Here is a 27,295-nt window from a genome sequence, read left to right as displayed (position 1 = left end):
TCAAATGCAGTTTGTGGCTACCATGTCGGGCAGTGCAGACACTTATCACAGCAGGAAGTTCCTTTAGACGGTGCTAATTGGAATACTGAGTTTGAAGGGACATACTAAGAATGTCTCATTGCATCCTATGCTAATTTCCATGGCATATATAACCTGAGATATATATGCAAGGAGAGTGAAGCAAGCCAGATACCATTAAGTCTGCATTTCCTCTCTCAAGACCTCTAGACCAGATTCCATGAACAACTACTTCAGGGAGGCCACAATGACCTGGAACCATGCAGACCTCCTGGCTTACTATGACCTCCAAGTTCAAAGTAGAATTAAATACTAGGGAAAGAAGAGAGAAAACAGGGGAGAACACAAGGCAGGAAGGGGATAGCTCCCAAAAATCATCTGTAGCTTAGAGGCAATTTGCAAGGCAGCCCATCACCCTGAAGTTTGGGTCCTCCTCACTAGGCAGTTCAAATGTGTAGAAACCACACTCACAGCCAAGACTTTCCCTGCAGACCATGGGGAGGGGAGGTTGAGGGGTTTGCATACAGAGAGAAAGCACCCCACTTATGCATCTGCATACTTCCAGCAAGCCTTCTCTAAGCAGCCAGCATTCTCCCAGGATCCTCCTCTGTAACAAGCATTCACTTTTTCACAGTACCTATGAAAAATGCATATATCCTCCTGGAAGGCGGGGCTGTGCTCCAGCAGGAAGACGAAAGCTTTCTGAAGAGCCTAGACAATTTTCGTTACAAATGCATTCACACTGTTTGTCTTCAGAGCTCAGAAGTGTTCCTTTTTAGACACTGAGTACATAAATCTTCTCTTAGAAGCATGTTGTTGTCTAAACAGCATTCTTATTGGATACAACTCATAAATTAAGGGTTGCTGCTATGCCACTGAGGATCTCAAACACTCAGGATTTTCTGCTCCAAGACTCTTTTCACAATATGCCGCTGTCACAAAATAACACCCTCAGCCATTTCCCACTCCCACGCCATGCACACCTGATGTGAGCTCCCAGTATACACACCTGTGCAGACAGCAAACTCACAACAAACGACTGGCACAGCCTCATGCGAGCCAGGCCCATCCATGCAGGCTTCCCCGAGTATAGCAGAAGAGCAGCCTTATCAGTGAAAATGCCATTGCAGAGGTATTCATTTCCCCTGGGTCCCACCAGGACCTCAGCGCCTAGGATACTGCCTTGGTTCCAACATTAAAGCATCTAATATTGGTTGGCATCAGACTCTATGCAGTTACCAAGAGATCTTTCATGAATCATTTCGTTTCATTTAAACCTTATAATAAGTCTCCAGGCAAGAATTACTACCTCGGCTCTTCAGATGACATGTACTAGGTTCAAAAAGCTTAAAACTGTTTGCCTGGGGTCAAATATCTGAAGATGCAGCAGAGCCCAAACTCAACCCGGTGTCCCAGCGTGAAGCCTGCTTCTGAGTAATTTAGCACTTTGTAGATCCAAGACATAGATTGAGGCCAGGAATTTAAACATATAATGAGAGAGAGAGAGAGAGAGAGAGAGAGAGAGAGAGAGAGAGAGAGAGACCTCACCCATGCTTCTTTATTCAAAGCACAACTTGGGTGGATGGGAATTAAACCCCCAAAGTTATACACCCATACCAAGACAGCCCGTGTGAGAAGACATGCCAAAGCAAGCTCCAGCTCCCAGCTCCCAGCTCCCAGGGTTCATGCTCTCTTCTGCCCTGAGCTACCTTTGATGGTAACAGCCCATAGCATGCCCCTGAGTCTAAAAGTTCTCCACCTTGAATGTGTTACAGGCTCACCCAGGATTCTGGGACCCATCCCTGCAGCTCCCAATTCAGTGTCTGGTCTGCTAGCTAGAAATTTGCATTTCTATTTCCAGATGTGACTGACTGCCTGGCCCTGGACCCAGAACTATAAGACTGGGTAAGACTTTGACAGACTCCATGTTAGAAGGAACACTGCAACTCTTTCTGTTATGCTCTGTCACCTCCCAGACACCTGTCTGAAATTCCACCCATGTTCAAAACCTCTTTCCCCAGTCCCATCACCAAACCTAATGGCAGTTGAAACTATAGCTCTGTGTGGCCTTACATCTTGTGGGCATAGCAAACCCTATGTACCCCAGTCTTCTCTTGGCCACTATTCTCTATTGCATATTTTCCTTCTCTGATACTTAATGTTTATTGGAAAACTAGGACTTTATTCCCTTTGGCTAGGCCTCCTCCCAAGAAATTGCATGGTGCCCCAAATCCAACAGTCACACATCCAATTTCATTGTCTCTGCCCTGACCTTGATGCTAGAAGTCTGTGTGCCTACACCCCTGCCTTGCTCCAGCATTCCATTTGAGCTGTCCTTGGTGCTGGCACACTGAGCCAGCACCAAGTGCCTCCTCGTTACTATAGCAACCAATGCTGGATGCTGAGCTCTGATTGGTTAATTTTTGGAAAGACTTTACCTACAGCACTGAGCTTCCTGGTCAGCACCTAGAGCTTGGACAGCTCCCACAAGAGAGACCAGACAGGCAGATCCTGCACAGACCCCAAGCACACCAAGCCTCTGTGATCTGGTAACCTTATGCTAAATTTTGCCTTTATTTTCCCCACAATGAATCCTTGCTGATTTAAGTATGGAAGTTGGGAACCACGACACATATAAATTGGCAACACTGTCCTGTACACTCTTTGTAGTCAATAAACACCAAACAACCAGCGGTTTGGTCCCTTGCCTGGCCAGCACTTGGAAATATATTATCCAATTTGGGAAGCAGAATATCTTTTATTATCCCTTCTAGCGCCAAACATGGGAACTCTCACAGCAGAAACACCCTATGGATATTGCGAGAGTAAATGAACAAATGGATGAAGGAAGCCAGTGGGCTGTGCCCAGTTCCCCTGGTGGCATCCAGAGCAGTCGACTCGGCCGGCGGAAAACAGCTTCCAATCTGCAGATGCTGTGAGAACACCTCCAGGCCAGACTCCTGACTAATTCCCAGTGCAAAATGGGACCTGCACATTCAGATGTATTGTGGCTTGAGTGCTGAAGGCCAGCACAATAGCTCTCAGGTGGCTTTTAGTGCATGGGTATCCTTAACACAGAAGACTTTACCGCACTCCTCTCCACTCCTACTCCAGACCTCTGTCTTTCTCTTCAGCTCAAGAGCAATCTCTCTCTCTCTCTCTCTCTCTCTCTCTCTCTCTCTCTCTCTTCTCTCTCTCTCTCTCTCCCAGCCATTTTCAGCATTGACTTTCGCCAGACCAAGTAGCTAAGCAGGGGAATCGGTATTTACATGTGTACCTCCACGTTACTGGAATCATCTCCTTACTGTTGAGTAAGACCCCGAAAAAGTAAATTTAGAAAATGCTATCCAGGGAAGGCCAGATGGTTCATCTGACTAGGTGACCTGCTTTATGGCAAGATCCTGAGAGAGTGGAATGAAGAAATACATCTGGGAAGAGAGGAGAGCTGTCCTTGCATGAGTTGAGCTGAAACAGGGTGAGGGTCTAAGTGCAATGTCCTATTAAGGGGTTTGTGCTCCCTGCCTTGCATGTTGCACTAACACCACAGGGGTCTTAGGAGAGCAGGCTCAGGGCAGCCTCTGGGCTGCAGGCTGTTTGGATGTCCCAAAAGGTTTACAATGTTCCCTGCAGGACCTAGGTCAGAGAGGCATGCAATGGTTTGCAAAAAGCAAGGACTTTTTCGTTACCAGGCAACGTATAGCAAGGCTCTGTTGGCTGGATGTCTGCGCTACCAAGCTTTCCCAGTTCCAGAGATGCATCTTGCTCCTAAAGGCCCCTCTGGATGCCACTCTTGCAAGCAAGAGACAGCTCACAACAGATTGCACACAGTCAGAACCTAGCACCGGCTGGGCCCAGAAAGCAGAAGCAGAAGAAGGAAAAGGGCTGAACTGCAGGGGACCTAAGATGCTAATGTCGGGAATGTTTACCTCATTAGGCTGCTTTACATAACATAAGCCAAAAACAGAAATGGGAGAGAAAGATTGCTGGAGGGCCAAAGTTCAGGCGTGGGTTCTGAGGCTTTAATCTGAGGCTCCTTTGAGGCTGAGATGGATCTCCACGTAGATCCTCGCTGCCTGGCCTGGTTACTTTATCTGCAAAGGAGCCATAGCAACAGACTAGATTCCTCTGAGGAAATAGGACAACACTACAGCCCATGTGAACAAGAGATGGTTAGTGTATCACCAAGGTTGGTGGTTCTAGCCCAAGCCCCTTGATCCACAATATCTATCTTACCATGCAAGATGGCAGAGGAAAAAATGGACCAGGAATCTGGCCTGCTCTGAGATGCGGAAATCTGCAAAGTCCAAGTAGGAAGAAAAGACTGGAGAAGAGTCATTTACAGAGGAATGGACTGGCTTGAGCTGCCATAAAAAGGAAAGTCGGGTGCCACTGAGCGAAGACCTAGCATAATGCCAATGCCACGGAGAGAGGTGGTAAGCCACCCTGTGGCGCAGGGCTGGGGGCAACTGGAGGAAGGCTCAGATGGAAAACAGGTCCTCTAATTCTAGGAAGAGCAAATGGTGAGGAAGAGAGCATAGGAGAGGCAGGGTGAGGCGGGCCAGGTCTGGCCTACCCTGGAATAGTCCTGCTGCAGTATCGTCCCAACAAGACTGAGCTGACCTATACGAGCTTTGAGGAGCTAAGCATCCATTTGGTGTCTGCTGTGAGCATAAGAGCTCTGAGCTGTAATTTCTTGACCCTCTTAGCAGCAGGTCCACGCTGTCTGGCTGTTTGTGGGGAACGTGAACAAACAGCCATTCACCCCAGATGACAACAAAGAAACAGTTCCACCCAAAGTCTAGCTTAGTGTACCCATACGATTATTGGGGTGACCTATTGCACGCAGCACAGACGAGGAGTTGTTTAGCAGAGCGTAGGTGACTCAGATGAGGCTAAATCACTGAGATGTTCACTCCAGCATAGGTGACAGCCCACAAAACTGCATCCCTAGGGTTCCCTCCTTGCACAGCTCACAGGCAACTCTGATGGCGGGAGCAGCTCCTTTCCGCAGCAACTGGTGCCGCTTATGTAAGCCGGGTAAATCTTGCAACTTCCTGGGCTCCCAAAGCTTGATAAGTTGCAAGAGCTTCTCTCCTCCAGCCAGGATGGATGTTTCAATTCCCAGGAATTAACTACATAGCAGATGACTACAATGTCTTGTCTCCCACACGGTCTAGGTCTCCATCCCTGCCTCTCTCTCCTCCCTCCCCCACCCCTTTCTCTCCTCTCTCTTCTCCCTCTCTGAGACAGGCTGGGCTTTCTCTGCCATGCCCCACTCCTCGCTGCTGCATGGATAATTGCAGCACAAATGTTCTCTACACACTGATAAGGTGGCTGCCACACAGGCTAGGGGTGAACACAAGCCTGTCTGGGTCCTGCATCTGTTCTAAGTACCTGGGGCATAGCTTCAAGGCCAATGTGTGTGAGGTGGTAGCCTGAGGCCAGGAAGTAAAGACAGGGATGTGTTCTCTCCCTTTCCCCTCCCTGCCTCCAGTTCCCTCCCAGCCAGCTGGATAGGTGCAAAGCAGGCATCCAATCTAATTAGTTAAACCCTCAGTTCTAACAGGAGGAGGCTTAAAGAAAAAAAAAATCTAGCTTTCTTGGCTCTCAGCCTCTCAAAAGATAATGAAGAAGATAGGATTTCAGGAGTGGAGTCCCAGTGCCTTGATCTTCACTGCCGGGGGCAACCATCTGTGAGCTGAAACCTTTATCTTAGATGCCCACACCAAGCAGAATGGCAAAACTGTGAGCTCACAGACAGACTGACTGAGTCTCTTGGGGCTCTCACCTGGGGACTTCAGGTACAACGACCTGCTAAGTTCCTGCCACATAGATCAGGAAGTCAGAACCAGGAGATCCAGCCTTCTCGACTCTCAAGCGTTTGTCTGTCTAGCAGTTTCTGTCATGGTGCTTCTGCCAACCCAAGCTAGCTGCTGGGTCCTTGTTTCAGGTCACTCAGAGACACCCCTCACCCACCCATCTGCCCTTGCTATCCCCTGAACAAGTGTGTATGATCCTAGCTATGCAGACAAGACAGGTCAGAGGACATAATAACAGGAAGGACAGAGGTAGAACCTTTTGGGGTGGCCTCCAGGGTTATGGGTGGGGGTGGAGTACTTGAGGACATAGAGTCACTAAACAGGTGTTGCCGCCACAGACTGAATTATGGGCTGTGATAATCTCATGGCAGTGTATTCTAGTAAGAAGAGGGAGAGAAGCCATTGCAATGCCCTGGCAGTGCCAGCTGGCTTCCCCCAGCCACTGGTAATCAGACTCTATCATGTGTTGAGTATTAAACCAGACAACTGACCCAAACAGCGGCATTTGCTAAGTTAATCTCCTGAGGCCACTGTTCACTCCTTGATGGCCAATGGCACAGTCCTGTCCTTTTCCAGCCCTAGAAACGGCAGGAGACCTGATGGAGGAGAGCAGAACACCTACAGTCCACAGAGGCAGCTGCCCGGCCCCTGCCTCCTGCCTGCGCTGGGACTAAAGCAAGCTAACAGCACTGAAGGGCAACCAGGATTGAGTGGACCAAGGACGAAGACTGGAGCTCTAGGAGGAGTCTTGTCATTCCCCATGGTAAGGAGGAAAACAAGACACCTATGAGACCTTCCTAACACTTGCCATTCAAGCCAGAGTCACAACCTCATCCCAACTCACCCAGAACACTGGAACATGAAGGCCACCCCTCTGTTCCCCTCACAATTGCACATGCAAACATGTACCAAGACCCCTCCTTTAGCTCGTGGGGCAAGCACTTGACACACTGGGATCTGGAAGCACAGTGCCCTATCTATAGGTCATTTGATCCTTTCAACTGCCGTTCATATGACCATGAGACGGGAGAGCCTAGAGCCCCACAGTTAAGCTTTACGTTGGTGGGTTAACTTTTCAAAATGTGCGACATAGCTTTAAGTCAATTGTGCCTTTTCCTACTTGAAAGCTTTTTTTTTTCTTTCCTATAACAGGGGCCAGTGATCAGGCCACACACAAATTCCCAATGAAAAGTATATGATCCAAAGTGAACCAAAGTTCAAATGTTCGTCTTAAGTTATTTCATAACAAACAAGTTACAGCCCCCATCCTATTTCTCCCTCTAAGAAAAAAAAATAAGAGAAAAAATATAAAATATAAGATATTATGGTCACACTACAAAATGATAACCAGATGAATTTGTCCCCTTTGGATTATTAAAGCACTCAATGATGCAAAATTGGCATGAGCTTTATCTCTCCAGCTATGGAGATAACTACTTGGCTTACATATATTGGTTAGGTAAGTACTCTATTAATGAGCTCCATCCCCAGCCCAAGAAGTCAGGTTTTGGGTGGGGTCTTCCCATATTTTTCAAAGCTAATCTATAAACTTCCTAATGTTTACTTTCTTCCAATATATTTCTTTTTTTCCCCACAATGTAAACTCATCTTTTATTTTTGTTTCCTGTTGACTTGAAAATAGTGATGTAGGACATTGCTCTGGTAGTAATTTCAGATCATAAGATGACTCCTGAGAGGCGTGGCAATATAGCACAGTCTCCAAATAGAGTAGTTTCAGATTCCCCATATGTTTCACACAATATATTTCCAAAGAGGTTTTTGTGCCTATTTCCTACCTCATGTTACCAAAATCTGACCTCTGAAAATTAACATGGACATGGCCAAGCCTCTCCATCATGCCAGTATTTCCAGTTATACTTAGGACCAACTTCAATTGTGACAGATGCTCACTCACCCTCTGGCTTAAAATAGCTGTCGTAGATGTCAGGCATGGCAAACGCTCTCTGCCAGCTTAATAGCCCATTAGGCGACTTCATGAAAGAGGCAAATGAATCCATCACCAAAGGGGAGCATCAGCTTCACCCACCACCACGGGCTAGAGACCTCACACGAATCAATCGTTGAAATGGCTTTGATTTGTTAAAAATAGAAGTCAACACACTGCTTGGCTATAGAAGCTGCCTGCTAGATTTTTCAGAATTCAACAGCACTATGCTTGGAGAATGAGCACCCCGGAGATACACAGAGTTCAAAGAGGACCCCCACAAAGCCTCCCTCTCTCTCTCTCTCTCTTGGATGATGCATGTGGCATACTTCCAAGGATGGCACGATGGAAAATCTCTTGCAACTCTAGACATCTACCCTGGCCACAGCCAATCGAGTTCATCAGGCTTCCCTTGAAGTGTCTGCAATTTACACTGAGATCATTCTCCTTCTGGCTGGAAAAAAAAAACCCACAAACTATTTTAATTGCTTGAAGCAATTCTACTATGTTGTAATTATCACACTGCCATGTAATTATTTGCTTTGTGAATGTCTCTCTCCAGCCCCAGCCTTCTCCACCCCAGACTCTAGCTCCTTAAAAGAGCTCCCCACAGCCTTGATATCCAGTATATGCCTGGTATGCAGAGAAACTTGGGAACTTCAGACAGACCAAGTCCATTTGAATTGGAAATGTCAGTAATTTTTCCTCTTATATTCTGAATCCTATTATGAATCCCAGAATCTATTATGCTTGTATGGCTAATCAACAAGACTTATGCACCTTGAACATCTCTGTAAGTGATGTTCACTAGACAGGTGTATTGTAAGAAATTGGAAATTATCACCATATATTTCTATATTTGGAGTCTTCCATGCCTATCATCCATAGAAATTAATAACCCTGATTACTTGAGTCTCTAAGGCCAATCTCACATTAAAATTAAATATGTATGTGATACACTTAACTCAATGGCTAGCACATGCGAACACTCTTTGGACATTAGCGCTCTGTCCCTAGCTCTCGCGCTACTTAGCACCTCTAAAGTGACAACAGTATAGCTTGCAGGGTCATCCTCTGGCACCTACTCTGTCATCACAGGCCAGGAGCATTGAGGGGCCATCACCTGGATGCCCATTTTTGTATGGTTTCCCCCTGAAACCAGTGGATGCTCTGTTTTAATTTTACTTACTCTCTTTTACCTCTCCCTTCCCCACTCCAAGCTGTAGATGCATAAAATCAAGCCACCCTGTGGGCTCTACGCATGCAATGCTAACAGGGCAAGAAGATAACAATGAGACAAGAAAAATGTTCTAGCCTAAAGGACTGTCTTCTTCAGAGTTCATCAACTAAGGGAGTCTGCCTATTGGGGTGTGATAAAAGAATGCTCACGTTTATGCGGCTATAAACTGAGCCCAGTCCTTTGGCTGTTGGGTGAAAAATGACACAGGAAGAATACCTGGCAACCCCAATAGAAGTGTGTCATGAGTGGGTCAACATGAAGAATGAGGCCAGCAGTGAGAGAGAGCTCCCTTGCCACAGACAGGCAATGGATTCCCATGGAGAAGTGTAAAAATAGCTAACCATCTCTGTTTGCTCATTAAGTCACTCTCTCACCGTAATGCAAGTCTCTAAGGATCCCTCGACTAAAAATTCCCAAACTGATGGGCATAGATATTCACCTCTTCGCTGACTGATCACACATGTGCCAGCTGCTATCATCTGAAGGCAGACGGACGCTTGGAAGCAGAGTCAACACTTCTTCTTAATGACCTCCACCTAAGTGCAGATCCCCTAGGTACATGAGCATGCCTCGCCCTTTACAAATAACAGCACAGGGGACTAGCAGGTTGCCACAATAGTATTATAAGCAACTTAGAGATGTGCCGGAGTTAAGTCCCCAGAGCAGATCCCGTCGGGTAGGTGGAATTTCAGATACCTACAAGAAGAATGAATTAAGATCACTGTCAAACCGAGAGTGGTTTGAGTTTGACTTGATTGGTTTGGTCTTTTTTAAAATCTGAAACAAAACGCCACAAATCTACAATGCCGTCAGAACCAACTCAGGCAATTCTGACCTATAGATAGTAGATCCATGCCAGTGTTCTGAAACCATCCGCAGATCTCAGAGAGTATGTACAACCTCCCTCCCCCACGCCCTCCGAGTGACATCACGGAACAGTCACAGGAACGCAGCTGCACTTACGCAGAGCATGCCACTCATCCTGGCGAATGGTCTTCGTGATGTTGAATGTGAGGTTCCTGGGGATGGTTGCTGAGGAGTAGTGGTACTTGATGTACGTGCATCTCTCAATTTCTCCTAGAAGAGAGAAACAGAAAACCAAGTGTGAATGAGGCAGGGACCACCTCTCCCGCATCCTGGGATCCACACACCCATCCTGAAGAAACAGACATGTTTCATGTGGAGCCTCATGAAAGTTACAGTTTATGCTATGCAATAAGCTTGACTCAAAATGAACAAGAAAGTAAAACTACAATCAGATGGAATGCCTTAGAAAGGAAAATGCATCTAGGGTCATGAATGGAGTGGAAGAATCAAAATTTGGACTATTAGAAGTTTTTTTTTTTAAGTGGTGTCCATGTTTGCCTAGCCTTAAGAAAACATGTTTTAAAAAAAAGAAAAACAAAAACAAAAGAAAACCAGCTTTCAAAGCTTAAAAAGTTGATTGCACCTGAGAGTAACATTTGTCAATAACGCTGAGGGTGTCTTCTTGTCTACCTATGCATGTGAACACACAACTACACACATACCTGCACACACACATATGCACACACACATATATATACACACACACACACGAACACACCACCTTCAGGTTAAAAGAGGAATTTACTCTTTACAGACCTTGAAAGAACAATATTTAACTTCATATAGAAAAGCAAAACACCCAAGATAGCTAAAAGCAATCCTGTACAATTAAGGAACTTCCAGAGGTATCACCATCCTTCATTTTAAGCTCTTCTGCAGAGCTACAGTAATAAAAAACAGTTTGGTATTGACATAAAAACAGACAGGTGGATCAATAAAATCGAATAGAAGACCCTGACAGGCATTAACGCCTATGAACACCTGGTTTTTGACAAAGAAATCAAAATTATACAATGGAAAATAAAAGCATCTTCAATAAATGGTGTTGGCATAACTGAATGTTGGCATGTAGAAAAATGCAAATAGATCCATCTCTATCGCCCTGCATGGAATTCCCTGCACAAAATGCAAGTCCGAATGGGTCAAAGACCTCAACATAAATCCAGTTACACTGAACCTGATAGAATAGAAAATGAGAAATAGCCATGAACACATAGGCACAGGAGACAGCTTCCTGGATAGAACACCAGTAGCACAGACACTGAAACAAACAATTAATAAATGGGACCTCATGAAACTGAAAAGCTTTTTTTAAGGCAAAAGACACTATCAGTAAAACAAAACAATAGCCTACAGAATGGAAAAAGATCTTCACCAGCCCCACATCTGACAGAGTCCTGATCTTCAAAATATATGAAGAACTCAAGAAACTGGGTATAAAAACCCAAATAATCCAATTTTTAAAATAAAATATAGACCTAAACAGAGAATTCTCAACAGAGGGATCTCAAATTGCTGAGAAACACTTAAAGAAATGTTCATCATCCTTAGCCATAGGGAAATGCAAATCAAAATGACTCTGAGATTCCAACTTACACCAGAATGGCAAAGATCAAGAACACAAGTGACAGCTTCTGCTGGAAAAGATGTGGAGCAGGATAACACTTCTCCACTGCTGTGGGTGTTCAAACTTGTACAGCCACTTTGGAAATCAATATGGCAGTTTCCCAGAAAATTGAGAATAATCTACTTCAAGACCCAGCTATATCCTTGGGCATATGCCCAAAGGATGCCCAATTATACCACAAGGACACTTGCTCAACTATGTTCAGAGCAGCAGTGTTCATAATAGCCAGAACCTGGAAACAACCCAGATGCCCCCCAACTGAAGAATGAATAAAGAAAATTTATTTACATTTACACAATGGAGAGTATTGCTCAGCTGTTACAAACAATGACAGCCGGAAATTTGAAGGCAAATGGGTGGAACTAGAAAAAAAAAATCCTCTTGAGGAAGGTAACCCAGACACAGAAAGACAAGCATGGTATGTACTCACTCCTAAGCGGATAGTAGCTGTAAAGTGAAGGATAATCATGCTACAACACACAGTCCCAGAGAGGCTAGGTAACAAGGAGGGCCCTAAGGGGATACACAGTTTCCCTGGAAACGGGAAACAGAGGAAAGCTTCTGGGTAGAGCGGAGACAGGTGAGCATGGGAACATGAGGAATTGGTCTGCAGGGTGGATGGAGGAGGAGAGTAACAACTGTGATGACTTGAGAGTGGGGGCATTTCAGGGTCAGATGGTGCCTGATGCAAAGATCTCCCACAAATCTATAAGGATGATCCCAGCTAAAACTCCTAGCAGCGGTGGGCAGGTAGCCTGAACTGGCCATCTCCTGTAATCAGATTGGTAACTACCCCAATTGCCATCAGAGAGCCTTCATCCAGTGACTGATGGAAACAGATACGGAGATCCACAGCCAATCACTGGGCCACGCCCAGGGAATCGTGTTGAGGAGAGGGAGGAAGGATTGTACAAAACCAGGGGTGGGGGCTTAGGGTCACCATAAGGGAACTGACAGAAGCAACTGGCCTGCTCATGGAATTCACAGACCATGGACTGATGACTAGGGAGCCTGCATGGGGCCAGCATAGGACCTCTGCATATGTGATGGTCCTGTGGAATGGTCTACTAGTGAGATTCCTGGCCGTGGGAGCGGGGCCTGTCCCTACTGCCTTGACTGGCTCTTCAGAAGATATTCCTTATACAGGGTTACCTTGCCCATTCTTAAAACAAAGGGTGGAGGTTAGTCCCACTTCAACTTACTATGCTATGCTTTGTTGGCACCCATGGGAGGCCTGCTCCTTTCTGAACAGAGGTAGAGGGAGGGTAGATTGGGGAGGGGAGGCAAAAGGGAGGAGAGGGGAGGGGAGAGGATGGGAGGAGCGCAGAAGGGAAGCTGCAGTTGGTATGTAAAATGAATGAAAAATTTTAATTAAGGAAAAAAGAGGAATTTTTCAATCAAATAAATTTACGTTTCCACACAGACCAAGGGCTTATTTCCACCCTAGTGGTACTGTCTGTGCTTTCAGCAAACAGTCTTCTGGAATGTGTAGGGATGGAAGGCAGCCTTTCTTTTCCCTTTCTATCCTCCTAGCTTCATTCCTCAACACAAGGCTTTCAAATCAACCCAGTTTTCATTGTGCCATTCTCTCCTCAGGTTTCATGAATAAAAGAACATGATGACCCTGGCCTCAGTACCTGGTTCAGCATACAACCCTAACTACATTCTAAATATTGTCCTTATACCCACAGACAAGTGTAATCCTCACCGGGGATCAGGTAAACTTCTCTTAGAAACAATGACCATTATAGAAAACTGTAGTTGATCAAAATGCAGAGCTGTTGATAAAGTCCAAATAGATACATCTATAAAACATCTCCCACATATAAGGCTCAAGGAATATTTTGAAAGAGGGGGAAGAAAGATTATAAGAGTCAAAGGATTAGGAAGTTTGCTGTAAGGCCATGTCTCCTAGTAATGTCAGAAGCTACACCCCTATTGTATTTATCAAGCGCTAGAACGGATCACAAGACACACAACGGAACCCACTTTAAGAGTTTATTAAGAGGGGAAGAGAAGAAAGTGGAGCAGGCGTGTTCAGTTTTTAAATGTTTTCTAAAGTTGCACACAGGGGCTTTTGTGACCCGTCACACGTAGATCACATGACCATTCTTCGCGTGGCCTGAACACTTGATGATGCATGCGTGGCCATGGAACCTGGAAGTTACAACACTTAGGCTGGCTAGGCATTTTGCCAGAGAGCTGGCAATTTTGGGTGATGGAAATGATAACACATATTTTTCTCTGCTCTCTTCCCTTTCTCTCCCCTCCCCTTCTACCCTCTCCCATGATCCCCATGCTCCCAAGATCGGGAGATCTTGTCTTTTTGTATTTCCCTTGTAGATTAGATCCATGTATGTGTCTCTTAGGGTCCTCTTTGTTGTCAAGATTTTCTGGGATTGTGAATTGTAAGCTGGTTTTCTTTGCTTTATGCCTAGAAACCACTTATGAGTGAATACATATGATAATTGTCTTTCTGGGTCTGGGTTAGCTCACTCAATAAGATGTTTTCTAGCTCCATTCATTTGCCTGCAAATTTCAAGATGTCATTAGTTTTTTCTTCTGTATAGTACTCCGCTGTGTAAATGTACCACATTTTCCTTATCCATTCTTTGGTTGAGGGGCATTTAGGTTTTTTCCAGGTTCTGACTATGACAAATGATGCTGCTATGGTGTGTGTTCTTGCAGAGTAACGAAACTGTTGATTAGGTAACCAATAAGTCACCCTCTGAATGGAAAGGTGGCATAAACAGGAAGCCAATGTACCTGGATTAAAGGATGGGGAAGGACTCCATTTTCTTTAAGGGGCTGGCCACTGGGAGTTTGATCATGCTCCAGTGAGCAGGGTAACACAAATTGAACATTCTATTTATTCATTCATTTATTTATTTATTTTGTTTCTGTTTCTCCTCTGTGGTGGGGCAGGTCACAAGGGTGGGGAGCTGACTTGGGACGACTGGAAATTGTAAGGGGTGTATGATGTAAAATTCCCAAATAATAATCAATAAAAATATTACATTGGGGGGAGAAAAAATGATAGCACATATAGTTTCACCGACATAACTGTCTAAGCATGAGCTGAACAAGGACAACAGCAATAGATATATGGATGAATGGGGAAAAGATGGCAGGCTCTCAACTACTGAAAGACAGCTAAGGAGGGCTGAGCATGGGAGAAATAGTCTTAGCCATGGAAAAGCACACAAATTAGTTATCCAGTATCAAATTATCAGCCCTAAACATACATATGAATAGCATATGCAGACTGAGCAGGTTATATTTAGGAATATATGTATATATACATATGCATATATATGCATATTTTAAAGAGAGTAAACAAGGGTATCTGAAAGGATTTAGAGGAAGGAAAGGCAAGGGGGAAATAGGGTAATTATATTATAATCTCAAAAAGTAAAAGAAAAAATTTTAAGTCACTATTAAATCAGCTCGCTGTGTAGTCAAACTGTTCCTACATCTTAGGGCAGACATCCTTAAGGGTGGCCCCAGGACCAGTAGCACGAGCATAGGAACTTGCTAGAAAGGTATCTTCTTCCACCTAACCCCGAATACACAGAAACTCCAAGCTAGAGCCTGGCTGAAATATTAAAGCCTTCCAGGTGGTTCTTGTCTAAGTTTGAGGACTGCTCTTTTGGAATCTAATTGCCAAGGTATTAATTAATTCAATAACTTACTACATTTGCAAGTTTCCAAAGAGGCTGGATAGGACTGCTTTGCTCCTCACTTTCGACCTCCTGAGGTTGCTACTGATGTTTGCTTATCTGGGGGATATTAAAAACTTAGTGTCGGAGCATTGTGAGGAATCGGGAAGGGGGTGGTTTTTAAAGGTTAGGGGTTTTGAAATTTGGTTTTTCACCTGAATGGATTTTGATGGTAATCCATTTTGCACCCCACTGATTTTCAATTTATAACTAGTGGCACCTTATTGAATTGTTTGACCCCCTGGCCCACTGTCAGCAGGGAACCTGGCAATTGGTGGAGTGCAATAATTTACAGAAAGCCTTGTGAAACTGATGCTTTATTGTAAATCATATTTGGACAACTGCCCACTTGCCAGTGATTGTCTGACATTCCTCTAACAGGACAGTCTCTATCTGGAGACAAAGTTCTGGGGACTGCTGTGCACCCTTTCCAGGTACCTTCAGTTTTTAGGCCCTCTACAAAGCCCCTGTGGCTTTTCACATGCCCTGGCACTCCCCCCTCCTCCCCTTCACACCTTCTTACACCTCCTCTCTTGACTGGTCCAGAAAACAAACCTACCAGACAATCCCCCCCTGCTTCAACTCAAACCCACCCTACAGGCCTGCACTAGAGTTACATCATTTCTATTAAAAGCATCGTCTTCCCTCTATCTATAACATCATCCCCGAAGCCACCTCCTCCCTGGGAGACCCTTCTTTCCTAGTCATCAAATTCTGTCTACCCTACTTCAGAAATGTCCCTGGGATCTTATCTTTCTTCTTTATACCCACTTCTCCATGTCGGTTATCCTAATAAAGTCATATGCAACACAGCGCTTCAAGCAAAGCCAGGCCACAGACAGGATAAGGGGTCCCCTAAGATAACAGCACCTGCTGATGTCTGATGTCATGGCAATCTTAGTTCGTGTAAACACACTCTACACAATTCACAAAGTAAATCAAAATCTCCTGTGGACAGATTTTTCAGAATGTATCCCCATTGTCAGATGACAAAAGTAAAATAAAGCCTACCTAGGCTAACAGCACAGTTATGTGATTTCCAACCTTACGTATGTCACAGCACCCATGGTGATGTATAAAGAACACCCTGGGATAAATAGCTGAAACACCCCATCCAGGCGCCCTGAAGCTGGGGAAACCAGCATTCTCAACACACTTAGAACTTATTCCTGGTTTCTGTACTTGTCTCAACAACGCCAATAGAGATAATATTCCATAGAATCCACTGTATGACATCACTGAGTAGGTTATACCTATTATCGTTGTCTCCCTATTTTGCACATGGTAAGGAAGTGGTGAGATAAGACAGTTAAGTGACTTGGGCAGGATAAGAAGTCAGGGTTGCCTACCCAGAACCTCCCTCCACTCAGCTACCCTGCCCCACATTAAAGGAAGGAAATGTGATCACCTGCTCTGTCAGAGGCTTCTGATGACAGTTTCTGAAAGGACACTCACTTGGCGACTTCCAGGCAAAGCCTTCCCTACCATCAGGGAAGCACTGCGGCTGGGGGCTGGACTCGCCTCTCCTCTTCTCCACCTTCTCAGGATGGGAAGACACCATTGGCTGTGACTTCTCTGTTTACACTCCTCACTCTCCCACTGTGTGTCTCAAGGGCACAGACACTGTCTTCTCCATCCATCTTTAACTCTCGCACAGGGCATCCACCAATGCCAGGCACTCTGGAGCCAGGCATGACTACCACAAAGCACCCTTTGGTACCACAAAGCACCCTTTGGTACCACAAACCACCCTTTGGTACCACAATGTACAGAGTCTTACTGAATTTATTACATGCAAGGAACTAAAGCAACTGGGGCAAAATGAAATGGTGATGGTTACAAGGAGGTGATGATTGCAGAACTCTGGGAGACTAGCATTCACACTCTGTGAACAAGGAGAGACTTGTCAATCACAGAAAGGCAGAAGCTAACCACATCAATCATAGATCCATGCCTCGATATATCTGGCAAATGTAGGTCAACTGGTCTTTCTTTTTGCTGAGGTGAGGAAATAGAAAAGAAGGACCAGATGCAGATATAAAAAGTAGAAGATTAAAAGAAGAATTCCCAGCAATGGATTGAGTAGTTACAGTTGGGCAGGTTGTGGTCTGCATAACGGAACCTCATGGAGTACCTGGGTGCCTAAAGCCAGCTGCTGCACTGTTTGTCAAACCCTGCACTACGGTGGGGCAAGGCTAGGGAGACCCCGCCCCTGCCAGAGGGGCTGCCCTGATCTAATTTGCACAACAAAAATGCTATGTGATCTAACTGTACCCCTACATGTAATAATTTAAAAATCAAACAAACTGTTCTCTGGACCCAGCCTTGGAGCCCAAAACTAGAAGCCATTTGTGATGAGATTGGTGCCTGTCACTCACATCTGAGAAGAGCGCCTGATTTCTTAGCTGAGGTCAGATTTTCTTAGCCTCAACAAAAGCCCAGCAAATTGCTATGGGTTATAGGAGAACTGAAATGAGGTAGTGCCCCTATGGCCTCTCCACCTGCAGCCCACCTAGCCAACGAGAGGAACCTCATAACACTCAGAAAGACCAAGAAATCAAGGTGGTGGCTAAAGAGCCAGTCTGGAACGCTAGAATGCCCCCCAGGAACTCCCATTGTTTGCTTTGTCTCAGGATTATAAGCATCCTGGCTTTGACAGCAATTAAATTGGATAGATTCAAATATTGCCTAAAAGGAAAGGCAAAATATTTATCCATGTGTCTGCAGGTCCTGTCAGTGTGCTGGCACCATCTGGGCACCCAATACATGTGCCCAGAACATGAGCTTCTGGCTACAGACAGGTTTCCACGCAGTGAATTTTGGAGAGGGCTATCTGAAAGGCAAGAGGGCAGTTGAGAGTCTCATCAGAAAAGGAGGACAAAGGTGCCTTTACCACCAGTTGAGTTCCATCCCTGAGATTCCAAGGCCCTTAAAAAGTGGCAACTGAGGGAGACTTGGCCAGTGACCGAAGTGCAGCCACCTCCCTCCCCAACTCCACCCCCGTGGCCTCTTTCATGGCCCTCCTACCTATAGACCAGTGTCCCAGTAAGACACAAAACACTCTAACAGATGACGGAAGAGAGTTTTTAAAAGACAATTTCACACACACACACACACACACACACACACACACACACAAAAAAAAAAAAAAAAAAAAACCTTATTATAAAATGGGCAAAGACTTGAGTGACATTTTGCCAAAGAAGACATTTAAATAATCAGCAGGTGCCTGGAAGAGGCTCAGTATCACTAACCATTAGGAGTGATGCACAAATGCACATCCAAAACATGATGAAGTATCTATCACCTTACACCTGTTAAATGGCTACTACCATAAAATAAAAGTGTTAGGGAAGAGAGAGAGAGAGAGAGAGAGAGAGAGAGAGAGAGAGAGAGAGAGACAGTCAGCTAGGTATGGTGCTCCATACATTTAATTCTAGCACTCAGGATGTAGAGGCAGGGGAATCTCTGTGAGTTCCTGGTCAGCCAGGGCTATGTAGTGAGACCCTGCCTCAGCAAGAAATGGAAACAGAAGTCCTTGCATACTAGGGATATAAATTATTCAGTTAGTATGGAAGGCTGTATGGAGGGTCCTCAGAAACTTTAAAACGGAGCTACCATAGGACCAACTAATCAATATCCAAAGGAATTAAAGTCTGTATCTCAAAGAGACATTTGTTCTCCTGTAGTTATTACAACATCATTCGCAACAGCTAAAGAAGGAATTATGGTCAATGGATAGATGAATGGATGGGAAAACTGTGGTATATCCATTTTATCCATGTAAAAAAATGCTATTCAGCCTTTAAAAGGTGATGTCAGAATGTATGGATACATGGAAGAACCAAACACTGCATGACCCAACTCAAGTGAGGGATCTGAATTAGTCAAGCTCGCACAAATGGAGAGGGGAACGAAGTATTGTTCAAAAAGTGTGAAACTTCAACTATGTAAAAACAAATAAGCTCTAGAGATCTGATTACAGCATCATGCCTGTAAGAAACAATGCTGTATTGCCCTCAAAAATCAGCTTAGAAACTAGAGGGGGATAGTAGAAGAAATCCGTGACTGAGAGCAAAAGAGCTAGCAGAACCTAGGCCGTGAGGGGCTGAGGAGGTCATTGCAACCAAAACCTGTAGACGGTGGCCATGTGAACAAAGAGTACTAGCCAGAGAGCAAGCACATACCCTCTCACTGCTCCCACCTGCAGACTCCTGACAGCACCCCCAGTGTCTGAATTCAACTGGAAGTGAGGGAGGAGCTTCAGCCTGGGCTGCTTAAGTGGCTGGGGAGGGGTGAAGGCTGAAGGTGCGGGCTAACTGGGAAGGGCAGAGGGAGCACACACCTCTTCCTCTTTCCTCTCTTCCACAAGCACGTCCCTAGATCTAGCCCCTTCTAGACACACCCCTCTCCTTCTTGTTAGCATGATTCGTCATGCTCTCCCTACCTCACCTCTGCCCCTAAGTCTTCAGCGGCAAAGGGAGTGCTGGGAACTGGGAATGGAACAAGACAGTTCTGTTCATTCTTGACTGTAAATCCTTCCTTTAAGACCCAAGGCATGCATGTCAAAACTCACATCAGTCCTGAGTGTCATCCCTGCAGGTAGCAAGAACTCAGCAAATAAGAAAGTATTATCAGTGTTGACCCTGAGACTGATGGAAGGAGACAGCTCAGGCTCATCAAACATGGTCCTACCAAGACACAGAACAACATTTAGAGGTCTACGTGATGACTGATCAAATGTCACACTATGATCTAGGAAGCTGGCAGAGCATGAGCTCTGAGGGGCAATGAGCACATGAAGAGCAGGGACAGAAAAGCAAGGATGGAAGAGTAGAGCATCAGCTACGTCTGTGCACTCATCAAAGGTGTCCTCCAATGAAGAGCGACATGTGGGAAGCATTGTGTAGAAGCATGTGTGTGCATAGAGGCCAGAGTGCAATCCTGGGTGTCTTCCTTAGTCACTGTACACTTTATTTTTAGAGACAGAGTCTCTCTAGGTCTAAACCTGGAGCTCATCAATCCAGCTATTGCAATGGCCAGCAAGTCTCATGGATTCTCCTATTGCCACCTCCCCAACACCATGATTACAAGGGCACACTTCTGTGCTTGAAATTTTTACCTGGATTCTGGGGCTCAAACACAATGCAAGGAAAGCAATTCACTGACTAAGATACATTTCCAGGCCCCAAAGGTTCTTTTTTTTTTCGTACTTAGCACAGGTTAGTTACTCTACCATTAGCCCATGTTGACATCACACAACACCTCCATGAGGGAAACACCCTGCTTTTCAGAAAAATAAAGTGGATATTTGGATAAATGAAGCTCCATCCCTGAACACCCTCTAGCGGCCAGGAGGTAACCAGATGTAAACTGTGGTCCCCATCCCAAGCCTCTAGACATCACTATACTGACTCCTGATTGGTGGAAGGTTGTGTCAGGAGGTTAAAGGTTTGAGACTGGGGATGATAAAAAGGGCAGGCAGAAAACCAGGGTGACTCCAAGGGATCAGGAAGACAGGCTGGCCCAGTAGATCCCACACCTCCATCAGCCCATCCCCAAAGAAACTGATGGACGAAGTGGGCAGGGCCCACCTTAGACAACCAGCTAGCAATGTTGGCAAGAACTCTACTAAAGAAGCAACTCTCCACAGAAGCTCATCACAAGAAACACCCCTGCCACCTCCCCCGTGTCTTCTATTCAGCACCTTCTGCTCCTCCCAGATGTTCTGCTATGAAAGATTTGCAGGGCTTCCAGCTGCTGCCAACCCAGTCTAACTGTTCTCTTCTTATCAAGGAAGTGTTTGCTGCATCTTTACTTGTGATGCTTTTCAAGGCATTCCATTTTTACCTGCTTTAGTCTTGAGCTTGTGGTATCAGTATAGCCTTTTAATGTTGCTTTGTATGCACTACATAGACTGAATCCTAAATATTTAATTCCTTTCCATCCTGTGTTACATTAGTGTTGGTTATGAGTAGTGTTCAGGAGCCCTTCTGATTGCACATGCAGAATTTCGTTTTTCAAAATCATCATGTCCCATTCCCCCCTGCTGCCACATTCCAGGCCCTGCATACACCTTCTCTTAACCTAGCCCACTCTCCATTATGAGGAAGAAATGTTGAACAGCTATTTGTATAAGAATCATGTAAGAATCTTAAAGCTCTAGTAAAAGCTTTAAGATAGAAGAGTATATAAACTCCATCCACAGTGAGCAGCCAATAAAGGCTCACCTTGTTTACTAATATTAATGGTAAAGTTGGTGCTTGACAATTTACACTTACTTTATATCAGTTATTGCTTAGTAAGTGCTTTCTGTGTTTGGTACTGTATGAAGTACAAAAGTCAGGCACTATCATTTCCCCCATTTCACAGATAAAGAAACAAAAGTTTTGTTAGAGAGACACCCTGCTCAACACACACCCCTCAGGTAGCAAAGCTGGGATTCAAATCTACCATGTACACTACTAAGTGTCACACAGTACTCACACATGAAAAAAAAAAACAGAGGAAATCAAAATCTTCTGGAGAATAGTGGGGACCCTCCAAGGTTCCACAGTGCTTTTTGTATAAATCAGAACATTTCCATTTGTGGGGATTTGCAGCATAAACAGACTCTACTGTTCTTATATCAGAGAAAGATGTAATGTTTGCTTCCATAGCTCCCTCATAGGCTGCAGAGAGGCAAGCATTGAAGTAATACACAGGCACAGAAGACAAAATGCTGGCAGTATCAACTCCACGCTAGAATCTCAGCCACATTCCAGTCTCTATTTACTTGACAGCAGGAAGCTTTGAGACAACTGGTCAACCTCCCAGTGCTTCCATTTCTTTCACTGCAAAATGCAGATATTGGTGGTGATCTGCTCATAAAATTGATGAGAAATAAATGAGATAGCCCATGTGAAACCTGCTCCACCGTGAGCATTCAATAAAAGTTCTTATCATTTATTAGTTATGCCTCTGGAGACATGCATCCTGCTTCTTACAACAGTCTGTAAATATTTGAAAACAACTCTCATGCCCCACCCCAACCCTGACTCTCCATTCCTTCCAACTGAAGAGTCCCAAGTTCTCCCACACATATGCAAAACCCATCACCACACTGATCACTTTGAAAGCCCAGCCTATGGGTGAGACTCTCCACCAGTGCCATAGAGTATCGGCAGGCATCCCCACAGACAGTCAGATTTGTGTAAGTTATGTGACCATGGACTTCCAATCTAGGTGCTCTCACTGCAAAGATGATCAAATATTTCTTTGAGAAAAACAAAAGATCTAGCCAAAACATACAAGAAACAATGAGAAAGTCTTTATTGAGCCTTGGAGGGTGTTCTAGTTTCTTTCTATTTTGTGATAAACACCATGACCAAAAGTAGCTTGGTGGGAAAAGGGTTTGGTTTCATTTCTTCTTGGCCTTATGGATAGTCTAATCACAGAGCTGATCATCCCAAAGGATATGCCAAGCAGTTTTCAAAAATGGACTTAATTGATCCAAATCCTACCTATGCCTGTGTAACAGTCTTTGGGTTTTTTGGTTTGGGTTGTTTTTTGGTGGTGGTGGTGATTTTTCCTTTTTGGGTTTTTTTTTTTCCAGTTTATTAGCTTGGTGCAGAATCTTCTATTTATTCCAGCCCCTGAAGGAATTTTTGGATCATGATCTTGTCATTCTACAAATTAGCAATTACGACCACATGCTCTATCAGCAGGCTATCCCCATTCTCATCCAAGCCATTGCTAAAAATCTCCCCACACAGTGGGGTTGAGGGGAACTCTGCCCAAGCATGCACAAAACCCCCATGTGAGCAGAAAGTAATCCATTATAAGAAAGCTCTCTGGGAGTCTGCCTATGCCCCGCCTATTTCCTCACTTTAGCCGCCATCATGAAAGACTTTGACTTACAAACCCTTCACCCTGATCAACAAACATAAGAACCAAACCCCTAAAGGAGACTACGGCAACTTGGCACATCTCGTTTGACCTCTCAGAATCTTGGTTCCTGGCTGAGCAGCTCCTCCACCACATGCTTAATAACACCTTAGATGACTTTCCAGAGCTCCCTCCCCGTGGCTTCTGGTCTGTGTCCCTGGAATCTGTTAGTCTTGAAACTCTGAGCATGGGTCCTAGCACCTTGGACCCCACTGCGCCCTCTGAACCATCCTAGATACTCCTTAAATAGGCAGAGCTACACCGAATTACATGGCCTGTACTGTCCTCCACTTCATCTGGTCACCGACCTTCCAACTCATAAACCAAAAGGAAGGTGACAACTCTACCTCTCTCATAGCAGCAGAGGACACCACAGTCTGTGGTTTCCATTCCTCCAGCATCTCCCTCCGTTGTTCACCACCGTCTTTCCATTGCTTTCTAAAGACACTCTGCTTTGACTAAAGATCGCAGAATCTAACATTCTGCAACTTTTTGGACTAAAGGTCGCCTCATTTTTGGTGCAAAGTGTGACCTTTTTAATACTACTTCTTCATTCCTGGACACTGGATGTCTTTTTTCCCCATCTTCTAAGTCCTTTTGTAGATTTTAAATGAGACTTTTTAAAATATCATTTATAGTCACTTCCTCACAAAAGAAAATGAAGAATGAGCTGTCACTGTGATTGCCCCATAAACCCTGCTAGCTTCTGGCCTCCTGTTCTCTATTTGGTTCATGTATTTTCTAGCCTGAGACACACTTCATGGGAAAGAATGAGAAGGTGAGGTATGGCTTTAAATTGCCACTTAGGGTGCAGTAAATAATCTGTTCCTGCATTCCCATCACACCCCTAATAACCTTCTAGAAAGTTCAGCCCTGCAAGCTGCCACTGCCCTAACCATGGCGCCCTCCCCAGCAGCACACAGACACCCACACGGAGTCTGCAGCTCCCCCATGAACACTTTCGACTGGTGGAAGGAACATCCATCTCTGGGCGCTGACAGACAAACGAGGTGAGAAGGAGACCAGATCTGGTTTTTCATGGAAAACAATGAGCTCATGCTTTCTCTCCAGGGGCTCAGAAGTGGAGACAGATCTGGAGATGGGGAGACAGTGATGGAGCCAGGCAGCAGCTAGAAAGAATGGACCTGTGAAAGGAGGGAGGCCAGCCTGATACTTTTTCCATGTCACTTTTGATAAGAATCCCCAGCTCCTGGGCCACGGGGAAACATTCATTTCCTTTACATTAAGAATTCCACATGAGGTGGCCGTCTTAAAGGGAGGGACGTGAGAAGATAAACAGGGTTGGGGATTTGTCATCCAGGCTTCTTCAGACAAAGGTGAAATGGTTGCTCGTGAGTCACCGGAGCCGCAGAAGGCAGGAGAGGGGCAACGCCGCTGCTACCTCCAGCTGCTGCCTCTGGGTGTGAGGTCAAGATCTGATGACAGAAGCTTGGACCCACTTAGTCCACTGGGCATCTGCCACCTCCATGTGCATCTCCCTAAGAAGCCAGAGCAAGTCAAATGGAAATTAGGTGTTTCTGACCACACCCTGAATTCATTCAGGTGTTTCCTGAATGAATACTTGCTTTGAGCTATGGGGGGGGGGGGGGGGTCCAGATGCCTTGGTTTTTCACTTCTTATTTAAAAAAGGAAGTTGAAATATGGGATACTGATTTACCCCTCTACTCAGCAATTCAGTGGGGAGGGTATGTGTGTGCAGGGGCATCTTTGTGTGTCTGGGTCAGAATCGGGATAAACTGGGGTGCACATGAGAAACCAAACCCAAGTGGTTGTTTTCCTTCTCATGCCCTGGATACCTTGGTTTGAAACCGAAGCTAAATGCCATGGTAAGGATAGGAAGAGATTGAACAGAGAAATTATGTTTCTCTTCATATCACTACTCACAGAATAAACTACCTGCGTGTTTCAGTGGCTAGATTAAAAGTGCTAAAGTGGCCATTTATTCTATATCAAGGAACAGAAATAACAGTAAGAGTAACGACTGATTCATTCATTCTCTTTGATGGCAACAGCCATGGTCACAGACAAGAGCCTGAGTCATGGGCCAGCATGCCTGCACTTAGACCCTGGCCTTGAGACTTTCTGAGTGTGTGATTTTGGTCAAATTAATGAAGCCCTCTATGCCTGAGTGTCTTGACTTTGAAGGAGTGGGCCATCTACTCCTTGAGATACGTTGTGATAATGTAATGAATTAACACAGGCAAAGTGCTTAGTACCCGGCAAACAGGAGGCGTTTCATAATGACTACTACCACCCTTACCCTGCAGTCCCATGGAGGACAAAGGTGCATCTAAGTCAGATGCTAAGTCTGCCCTTTAAGATCTGCCCTACAGCAAGCACATACCTGCACTGGTTTAACTAGAGATAAATAGCCCATGGCACAGCCTCTCCTGTCAGTCTGTCTTCTTGCCTGGTGTGCAGATGCTCAGCTTCTTCTCAGCCATGTCTCTGGCATCTTTCCTCAGCCCCAGTCCCAGCTCTGAACACCTCTCCTTTTACCCTAATTCTAGTTACATCCTGAAACATGTTCTTGGCCTAAGGACCAAACTGACTACCCCCTTTTTCTAGCCCTTTGAATATCAATTACACCAGTGATCTTGAACCTACCTCCTGACCTCTGTCTGAGATGTTCCCAGACACAAAGGCGGAACATGGAATGAAATATAGTTTGATGCTTGGCACACCCAGAAAAGTAAGGTGTAAGACTCAGCTTTGACCTATAACAATGATATTTAGTGGTTGAAGTTAGGTCCCCTAATGGAATACACCCCAGACATCCAGGCTAGGTGAGTGGAGAGGACCTGCGTATTGTGGTGAAGTAACTGTCTCCCTAAGAGCACCGTTCCTCCAGCACCTGGGCTCCTTCCCTCCCTCCATGCTTCGCCGGGATCAGCATCCAGCACACAGAAACAGGGCAATAAGGTAGACCACTGTCTCTAATCTCCTTTTGCAAGACCTCAGGGAGCCGCTCCAGCCACTGGAATGAACAGAACTGGTGCCATATAGCCTGGAAAGAAAGCTTCCTCAAGGGATTCAGGCTCTAGGAAGCGGAGCCAAGAGTGGAATGGTTCCATGCAGGGGCTGGAAGCAGGAGCAGGGCAGATTGAGAAGGTAGGGGGCAAATTTGAAGGGAAAGAGACCATGGCAGGGATTGGCGATGAAATGGAAGAAGGTTTGGGTGGTTAGCACTGGAGAATTTTCTAATTGCTTATGTTTTCATGCCTAAAGAAACAGAAATTGTGAATATTTTTTATTTCCTTTTGCTCTGAGATATCTCTCTCTCTTCCTCGCTCTCTCCCTCCGCTTTGTCTTTCTATGTTTGTCTCTCTGTATGTATCTCTGTGTCTATGTATATGTCTCTGTCTCTCTGTCTCCCTCTCTCTCTCTTTCTGTCTGTGTGTGGGGGGTGGATGTGTGTGTGTGGGTGTGTGTTTGCCCCAAGCAACAACACCTAGGTCCCCTTTCCAAGAGAATAGTCCTCCACACATCTGGAGCCCTCTGTCTCCCCCTTCTCCAACAGAACCCCGATTACCTCCCCCCTCCCCCACAGGAGGTACGCAACATAGTTAGATGGAAATACAGAGTTTATATAACCCAGTTCAGCCCAAACTACGTGGGAATTTATACTAACAGCAGCATTCTCAATGGGAGAAAAAAAGATGGATTCTTCAATTAACAGTGTTCAGAAAACTGGACAAACCTCTGGGAATAAATAAAACTAAGTGCACCCTATGTAATTCAAACCAAAATAAACTCCAAATGCATCAAATATTTCTTAGAGGGAAAAAAATCAAATCAAAATTACTAGAAGAAGCAATGAGAAAATCTTTATGAGCCTTGGAGAACGTTCTAGTCGGCTTTCTATTGCTGTGATAAACACCATGATCAACGCTACTTGGGGAGGAAAGGGTTTATTTGGCTCACTTTTAACTGAGGCAGTAACTCAAGGCAGGGGCTTGGAGCAGAAACCACAGAGGAACGCTGCTTACTACCTAACTAACTTCCTTTCTTTTGTTTTGTTTTTCAAGACAAGGTTTCTCTGTGTACAGCTGACTGTCCTGAAACTCTCTTTGTAGACCAGACTGGCCTCAAACTCATAGTTATCTGCCTGCC

General features: G+C 45.1%; 1 protein-coding gene across 2 annotated transcripts in view; it reads right to left on the bottom strand.

The window, feature by feature from the left end:
* The window catches only part of LOC121463322 (transmembrane protein 178B), a 396,211-nt gene that overhangs the window by 255,139 nt on the left and 113,777 nt on the right, over nucleotides 1-27,295 (bottom strand). For both annotated transcript variants that reach the window (XM_041675453.1, XM_041675452.1), the window contains exon 2: nucleotides 9,986-10,099. In XM_041675453.1, the coding sequence (XP_041531387.1) occupies nucleotides 9,986-10,099 (114 nt within the window). The remainder of the gene's footprint in view (nucleotides 1-9,985; nucleotides 10,100-27,295) is intronic.

This window comes from Microtus oregoni, unplaced genomic scaffold (assembly GCF_018167655.1).
Source record: "Microtus oregoni isolate MIOR12 unplaced genomic scaffold, Mior012 000026F_ref0000081, whole genome shotgun sequence".
NCBI classification, from domain to species: domain Eukaryota; kingdom Metazoa; phylum Chordata; class Mammalia; order Rodentia; family Cricetidae; genus Microtus; species Microtus oregoni.
This window is presented reverse-complemented; position numbering and strand designations above follow the sequence as displayed.